The sequence below is a fragment of the Penaeus monodon genome, chromosome 1, assembly GCF_015228065.2.
Source record: "Penaeus monodon isolate SGIC_2016 chromosome 1, NSTDA_Pmon_1, whole genome shotgun sequence".
Taxonomy (NCBI): domain Eukaryota; kingdom Metazoa; phylum Arthropoda; class Malacostraca; order Decapoda; family Penaeidae; genus Penaeus; species Penaeus monodon.
In genome coordinates, this window is record NC_051386.1 from 3,751,551 (window position 1) to 3,760,795 (window position 9,245).

Here is a 9,245-nt window from a genome sequence, read left to right on the forward strand (position 1 = left end):
AAGATATCAGGTTGCAATTCACATTTGATCTGGGCAATCAAAACAAAAATAAAATGAATAAAAAAAAGTTCTGTGAATAGTGATACAGTAAGAGTGCAGCCTATTTAATTTTTAGACGGTAAGCATTTTATCCTCCTCAGAGTGTCAATCGACACAAGTTGAGCAAATAAAACTGATAGAAAGGAAAGAGGAGCATAATAATTTTATGAACCAAACCAATAAGGGGCGTTATAAATTTGGTACAAAGTCAAAATGCTTTAATTTCTCTGCATGTGTATTTCATGACAAGTGCTCACTAATGAAACACTTGGCCTTTTGTTCAGTACTTGATGTAGTTTAGTAAACGGTACCATGCTCATTTCTACTACTGCCAGCAAAGTCAGTATTATTTATCATTATTATTGACCAAGTTTTTTAAGCTAACTGTAGTTGATATATTACTGTAAATCACTATTTACCTAAATCTCATGCACCATGTATACACCAATTCCTTTTTATAACAACATACTAGTTTCATAAAACGGGTGCCTTTACTTTCACTACATATTCCTGGATGATCTCAGCAAAAGGCTAACAGTATCTTAAAGGGGGAAAAATAAGCACAGGAACCAAACAATTCTTTTAATATTCTAATAACAGTGCGAAGAAACCCATATATGATATTCAATCCAATAAACTCATATCTTTACATTGCACAACTATTGCACAACAAAACATCGGTATCCATTTAATTCAGTAACTTCTCCAAGATACAAGAAAGGAAAGTGGTATTAACAATAACACTCTACATCCAAAAATATTTCCATCATGTGCAAAACAATCAAATACAGTTACCAAGACAGCCAAGGTATATCCACTGCCTTTCCTACACCCCATAGACCTTCTTTGTGTTCTGTCTAGTGAATGCTAAAATTTCTTGGACACTCTTCTCTCTCAATGAAGCTACCTGAGCTGCTACATGTATAGCCATGCCAGGATGTGACCAACGGCCTGGACCCTGGTACTGGAGAGAGAAAACGATAAATATTTTTGATGGGTGGTAAAAACATAAGTATTCATGAATTAAACATTAGATTAAATTTGTTTTGGGTCCCTGTTTTCCATGAAGCTGTCAACATTTTCATACTTTAGGAGATAGCTTTCTTGTAAAAATTTTCATTCACAATTTTACCATTCACTCCGCAATAAATACTACAATATAAAATCAAAAAAAATAATTATTGGACTTACGCAATGTGGCCTAAAATATGGAGCATCAGTTTCAAGTAAAAGCCTGTTTAAGGGCATCTGAGACACAACATCCTGAACATTGCATCCTCTCTCAGTGTAAGGGTAAGTAACCAATGCTGTTATCCCCAAGTATAAATTGTAGAATGTGCTTAACCACCTCTCAGCTTCTCTCCAGTTCCCTGTGAAGCAGTGGCGATGTATCACATAATCTCGAGGAACAATCTGTAGGAAAGAATATTTCTTATGTGACTGATAGTTTTTGTTTTTTGTTTTTTTTTACTTGAACATCAACATCAATAATTAAGTAATAGGAGGGAAGAAATATCAATTTATGAAGTTACCAGAAAAGAGATCTATAAATACATTACTTATGATGAAAACACATCACAGGATTTAGCTAGATGGATAAGAATATAAAGATTTGTAGATGTATACTTTTTTTTTTTTTTTTTTTTTACTGTAAATGAATATAATACACAGTGTATAAATTACATGAAAATAAGCATCTGCTTTTAAAATTATTTGCTGCTATAGAAATTTCCATACCTTATACTTCTCAGCTTGCTTTAAGAGGACCCAGCCCAGCTGTTACCTTCCTTGCTCTTGCTCTTTCTCTTTCTCCCTCTCCCTTGCCCTCCCCCCTCTCTCTCTTTCTCCCTCTTCCTTACCCCCCTCTCCCCCTCTCTCTCTTTCTCATTCTCCCTTTCCCCTCTATCCCCCCTCCTCTCTCCCTCTCCCTTGCCCTCCCCCCTCTCTCTTTCTCCCTCTTCCTTACCCCCCTCTCCCTCTCTCTCTCTTTCTCATTCTCCCTTTCCCCTCCCACCCTCTGATGTTGCATCAACTTCGACATGTCAAGACCCACCATCCACAGATGATGCGAAATGGAAATGTCCTCGATGTCACCAACCTGGAGTGAATGTTTGGCATGGGTGTACCAGACGCTCGACCATCCCCCGCACTCTTGCCTCTGCAACCTCACATAAACCTACACGTGTACCACTTGCCACTCCTGCTCCACCCTGCTCTACAGACTCCAGTCCAGCTCCACAGGTGTCTGCACTTCAAAAAGCTGTTGACTCCCTTAAGTCACAGTGTGCCTCCCTTGCATCACGCCTCAACGCCATCGAGGCTCGTTTTGATGCCATTGAGTCTCGGTTTGATTCTCTGGCAACCTCACTTGCTGATCTCTCCACCAACCTGGCTACTAACGACACAACACTCAAGTCTCTTATTGAAGCTCAACAGGTTGTCATCACTTCTGTTACATCATTTACCGAGAAGCTTGATTCACTAGCTACTCGTTTCGAAACAAACACCACTCCCACAGTGGGATCTGTCTCTCGTGGCTCACATCGAAGCAATAATATACCCACGCCTTCCATCTCATCTGGCTCACACAAGCATAAGAGTAATGTTCACTAGTAGCATACACCTTCATATCCTCTCCTGGAATGCTTGCGGCATAACATCTCCAGCCAAAATTACCTCACTTAAGGCATACGTTTATTGTCATCACCCAAATGTCATCTTCATACAAGAGGCTTTTGTTGGACATGCTCTAGGAACTGTAGCACCCTCCCTCAGTGGTTATATTTCTTATGTTCACCATGTTAGGAATGGGCTCATCACTTACATCCACTCCTCTGTTCAGCACCGACTACTCCGTTCTTTTGATGATGACAGTACCACTTTTCAGCTGCTGGAGGTTAAGCTGGGAGAAGGAACGATTCGTCTCTGCAACGTCTACTCAGCCCCAGGAAGAATAAATATTGATGTTCTGCCCTGTCCCATGAACCACAGCATAGTCTAAATGGGTATTTTAATGCTCGGCACCCTGCTTTAGGTGGACGTTCCAATAATGTCAACTATAGCGTCACACGACTTATGAAGTTCATGCAGCACAACCACCTAACTCGCTGGGATACAGGAGGTGCCACACATTCTCGAGGAGGCACCCTCGACCACATACTCACCTACGGACTTGTTGCATCTCAGGTCAGGTGCTCATCTGTCCCTACTCTTTTCTCTGATCACCTTGCCCTCAGCCTTCAATATTCGATCCCTACTGTGAATTCGTCTGCCTATCAACGTACCCGGATCAGTATTCCCCCAAAGTACTGTCCTAGCTATATCTCCTACATGTCTGCTCTCATCTTCAAGCTTGATGTCACTTCTCCCGAGAAGTTATACTTGTCTCTTGTTTCTTTCACACATGATTTTTATAGCCACTATGTTCGTAGACCAAACATTAAGTGCCAGCCTGAAGCTCATGAGTGGACGCTTGACAGACGCATCAAGGCAGCAGAGAGACAGGCCATAGAGGATAGCCATGTCTATCAGAGGGATCCAACCCCAGACAACTTACAACAGTACCAGACATCCAGTAATGCTCTTGTTGCCCTACAACAGTGTGTTTATCGTGATGCCTGGCATGATTTCACCAATACCATCAATCATCAGACAAGCATAGGGTCCATGTGGCGACTCATCAAGAGGGTGGTAAAGAAAAAGACCTCAAGTGCACTCCATCACAGTCCAGTTCAGTATGCCCAAGACCTTGTTGAGACCTGGTCACAACAATCCAGTGTTCATAGCCTTCCTTCACATGTACAAGAGCTGCTCTCCACTCAGAAAACCCGCCGTGCTCTACGCTTGTCAGCAGCCCTGCTGAGGAAAGATGAGGAAGATGACATACCAATAACAAGGGATGAACTTCGTCGTGCTCTTGCTAGTGGTAGGACATCAGCCCCAGGTGATGATGGCATCACATACTCCATCTTGCGTCTCCTCCTGAAGGTCTCCTGAAGGTCTCCTCTCTCCCTCTCCCTTGCCCTCCCCCCCTCTCTCTCTTTCTCCCTCTTCCTTACCCCCCCTCTCCCTCTCTCTCTCTTTCTCATTCTCCCTTTCCCCTCTATCCCCCCTCCTCTCTCCCTCCCCCCCCCCCCCCCCCCCCCCCCCCCCTCCCCTCCTCTCCCCCTCTCTCCTCTCTCTCTCTCTCTCTTTCTCTTTCTCTTTCTCTTTCTCTTTCTCTTTCTCTCTCTCTCTCTCTTCTCTCTCTCTCTCTCTTTCTCTCTCTCTCTCTCTTCTCTTTCTCTCTCTCTCTCTCTTTCCCTCTCTCTCTCTCTCTCCCTTGCCCCCTCTCTCTCTTTCTCTCCCTCCTCTCTCTCTTCCCCCCCTCTCTCTCTCTCCTCCTCTCTCTCTCCTCCCTCTCTCTCTCTTCTCTCTCTCCTCTCTCCTCCCTCTCTCTCTCTCTCCCTCTCTCTCTCCCTCCCCTCTCTCTCTCTGCTCCCTCTCTCTCTCTCTCTCTCCTCTCCTTCCCTCTCTCTCCTCTCTCTCTCTCCCTCTCCCTTGCCCCCCTCTCTCTCTCCCTCTCCCTTGCCCCCTCTCTCTCTCCCTCTCCCTTGCCCCTCTCTCTCTCTATCTCTCTCTCTCTATCTCTCTCTCTCTATCTCTCTCTCTCTCTCTATCTCTCTCTTCTCTTCTCTTCTCTTCTCTTCTCTTCTCTTCTCTTTATCTTTCTCTTTCTCTTTCTCTCTCTCTCTCAACACACCCACCCACACATGCACGCACGCACACAACACATACGTGCACGCAACACACCCGCGCACGCAACACTCACCCGCACGCACTGTATTCAATTATAGTGTGCACTAGAATGGATTATTTACCAGATACATTTTTATTAATATTTCATAATATTATGATTTTGCCTTGTTTCTACAAGTTGTAAAAAGCGGCAACTTTCACCTAGAGGCCACAGCATAACAGATATGTGAATAAACCTATTTTGGTTGTGCACATTTTACTATACAGCAAAATAACTAGTAAAAGTTAGTATGGCCTATATATTTTTGCCTGCAATATACTTTACACAAAAATTTATTGATAATTACTTCAAATATTTGTTTATGACCAAAATTTTTGGCATAAAAAGGTCTTTCATGTTGATCAGCAGTTTTACTATTTTAAGCTAGCAGGCTACATGTGTTGCAACATAGTTATGTATGTGCAACTTGTGAAATGCATAATGCAATTATGAATAATAAATCATATGATCATTTTACAATCAATAACTAAGCTTTACACTTTGACATCTAACACAAAAATAATAATAAAAAATTTATGTATTGCATATAATATTTTCTCTTTTGAATCATTTTATTTTATTCATAAATGTGATCTGACAGAGATCATAGCATAACTGTCTTTACTGTCCTTGATTAAAGTTTGACAATAACACATGATGGCACGGTCTATATAGGCCTGGTGTCTTGACACTATTTATCAGATATTTACCTTATTTTTAGAATTCAATATTTGTAAAATACTTAGAATGCCAGAAGTGGGGTATAACAATCATACAGAAGGTTCCTCATGCCTGTACAAATATCCTGTGCCACCTCGTGCAAAACAACCCTCCTGACCCCCTAACCCTGGGGACAGTCCTTTTAAGCATGATCTGCACCACAAAGTATAAAGCACATGAATTAAATAGTTCAAAAGACTTGAAAAAAAAAGTACCATGTATGGAGATACATAGAAATACATAGATATAAATCCTTGCCTCCATCAGAATATTTATGCAATCCTCATCTGCATCTCGACAGTGAATCACAAGAGGTTTGTTGAACTCTAAAGCGATTTTCAGCTGGCGTCGAAACACTATCTGCTGCAGTTCTCGGCTGTGGTTATTCCTAAAATGGTGTTAATGTTACTCTCAGCTTATAATTGTAATTGTTACAGTCTCTCGAAAATACTGGTGTGAATGAAAATAAAAATGAATAGATAAATAAAAGAAGTGAAAAGAAAAAGGAGGGTCTACTGAACAACAATAAAATAAAATAAGAAATATCCCATATGATTAATAGTCTAATAACACTTTATAAACAATGCATATACAGAGGGATACCAGCAAGGGCCATTGTTAACTATCTTGGCATCAGCATTCAGATGCTGTCCTATACTGCATACAAAACTATACAATGGTTACAAACAATAAAAATTTATATTCCTGGTAACATAGGTCTAGAAATGACTTGTGATGTGATGTTATTACCTCCCATAATAAAAAACTGAAGTAGACATATTTAGTAGATCCTGCTGGTATCACTACTCTGTAATAATTCAAGCGCTGGGTACTTTAATGAGAAGACAAAGCAAGAACTTACTTGCAAGAATAATCCAGACCAATTTCCCCCAGAGCCAAAGCCTTTTTGTGCTGCAGTGCATGCCTTAAGTAACCTTCCTCTTCGTCTCCAAAGCTACTTGAATAATGAGGATGACAGCCAAATGCAGCCCACACATTAGACTCAGCCAGAAAATTCTCCCACCAACTTATCTGAAAGTTACAGAAATATAAAAGAAATTAACTAGTGATAAAACAAATGTATAAGATCTATCACATACGGAAGACAAATACCTGTACCAGGTCAAAAATGAATTAAATAAATCCATTTTCTCCTATCGACTTCACAATATAATGACCCAAATAATACTTTAAAACACTGAGCACAACATAACGATGGCTTCAACAACTACTGAAAACAAAACCCTTCTGGCACCTGCCCTTTTGAAAGTCCAAGGCTGACAAAAGTTGGCTATGCATCCTTCATAGGAAACAGGAAATGCATCCTGACCCTCACGCGTTGACTGATATTTTGCATATGTTCCAATGTGATTGCATTTGCTAAAGAGGAAGTCAAGATGGCAGTGAGTGTCTATGAAGCCAGGACTGTACTTCTCTGTCATCAGCTTGTGTTGGTCATAACTCAGCTGGAGGAGAAAGAGAATGTAAATAAATATTCTTTGAGAAGTATGAAAAGAAAAGTTTTCATTACTGCAGTGTCCTGAAAGGTCAATCAAGAACTATGCTTGATATTACAAAATTATACATCACGAAACAAGACTAAATATCAGCAGCAGAGTAGTAAAAGAAAATCAAGCATTTACAAATAAAACCAATGCCATTTTGCCCATTATATAAATAATTACTTATCTACATCACTTGTATTTAGAAATACTGGGATTAAAGAGAGCAGTGAAAAATATTTTGTTCATTCCCATGAATATTTACTTTCCTGATCTAGTTATTGTAATTAAACTTCATAATCACTTGCCTTCAAATATCTTTGCATTGAGGAGCCTTGATAACAGAAGTTTCTTGAATACAGTGCTTCCTTATCAGTCTGTGCTCGTCCTGCCGTGCGCTGAAGGCACTGCTGTATTTCTGTAAACTTCTCTTGATCACAATTATTATTTGAGAGGAGTTTGTACTTGCTGAATGGAGAGTATGTTTCCTTATGCTGCTGCAGTACTGATTCTGACGCAGTGTTCATTCTACCCTTCTCATATGGTTTACTTGTCTTTAGTCGTTTTAGGATACTGTACCTATGACTCTTCATCTCCTTACTTGGGGTCGATATTAAACTTGGATTGGCAGCACAAGTTGGTACATATGTTGGGTCTTGCCCCTTGTCAGAATCTAATGTTACCTGGCAGTCTGATACTGTTTTTGCAATTTTTTTAGCTGGACAAAGCTTCAGGACATTCACAAGATATTTCTCCTTCTGCTGTTTACTTTTTTCACGTGTCTGAGTTGGCGTCTGCTCTATTTTCTTTTCTTCGCGGTACTTTGTTCTCCCTTTTTCAATCAAGGCCTTCATACTAAAGACCACAGACCTACTCTTTAGACTAAAAGGTAAATCATCTCTCGTCTCAGCACTTGAAGGAGGAACAGTCTTTTTCTCAACTTCTGACACCTGCTGTTGAGGCTTTTTGTCAGCCATTGTTTTATCAAAGAGCGATCTCAGAGAAAAATCTGCAACTTTCCCAAAACCAGTCATATCTTTCCTTTCCATACCTTTAAACTCACAATTTTCTCCACTAATTACTTTCCATTTTTCTTTCTTTTGAATGTTCCTGCAGAATGACAACAATATATATATATTATATATATATATATTATCTATATATATATAATATATAATTTAATATATATAAATTATATTATTATAATTATGTTAATATATATAATAAAAATAATTATAATAATAAAACACATATATATACTTACAATATTTCATATATATATCAGAAAATTTTATATATAAATCATTATATATATACACATAAATATAAAATAATTACATATATAAACCTATACATATACTTATACATCATTATACATAAAAATATATACATACATATATAATATACATACATATATTACATACAATATACATATATATACATATATATATACATATAATATATATCATATACATATTAACATAAAACAATACATATATATACATATATATTATATACATATATAACATATACATATATAAACATATACAATATTACATTCAATATATACAATAATATAATATATATATATACATATATATATATAATATATATATATATATATATGTATATATATATATATATATACACACACACACACACCCCACCACACACACACACACATATTATATATATATATAGTAGATATTTTATATAATATATATTTTTATATATATATATAATTAATTATATATATACATATATATATAATTAATTATATATATACATATATATATAATTAATTATATATATATACATATATATATACATATAATATACATGTACATACATATATAAACAAATATATACATATCCCTATACACATACATTATATCCAAAATGTATACATATATATACCATATATATAGCTATATATACTATATACAATATTTTGCATATAATAAAATAAAATATATATGCATATATATACAATATATTTTCATATAATACATATATAATACATAATTTCCCATACATAATATATATACATATATATGCATATATATACATATATATACTATATACATATATATATATGCATATATATGTATATATACATATATACATACTTAACATATATATACATAATATACATATACTACCTATAATACATACTACATAAATACATATAACATATATAACATATA

General features: G+C 37.1%; 1 protein-coding gene across 1 annotated transcript; it reads right to left on the reverse strand.

Annotated features, from left to right (window-relative positions):
* Nucleotides 1-606: 606 nt before the first annotated feature.
* Nucleotides 607-8,157, reverse strand: LOC119582083 (putative deoxyribonuclease TATDN2). The gene is made up of 6 exons (XM_037930358.1): nt 7,347-8,157; nt 6,796-7,002; nt 6,399-6,568; nt 5,795-5,924; nt 1,231-1,452; nt 607-1,003 (listed from the first exon to the last, which is right to left on the reverse strand). Exons 1-6 carry the CDS (start codon nt 8,085-8,087, stop codon nt 866-868), a joined length of 1,608 nt encoding a protein of 535 aa, XP_037786286.1. The 5' UTR covers nt 8,088-8,157; the 3' UTR covers nt 607-865.
* Nucleotides 8,158-9,245: the final 1,088 nt, after the last annotated feature.

What these genes read in the sequence shown, in the direction of transcription:
- LOC119582083 (XM_037930358.1), bottom strand. Translation starts at nt 8,087, where the DNA reads ATGGAAAGGAAAGATATGACTGGTTTTGGGAAAGTTGCAGATTTTTCT. An exon ending in GCATAAATATTCTGATGGAG is followed by an intron (nt 1,453 to 5,794) that starts GCAAGGATTTAT and finishes TCTTTCCTACAG; the next exon opens with ATTGTTCCTCGAGATTATGT. An exon ending in CATATTTTAGGCCACATTGC is followed by an intron (nt 1,004 to 1,230) that starts GTAAGTCCAATA and finishes TTCTCTCTCCAG; the next exon opens with TACCAGGGTCCAGGCCGTTG.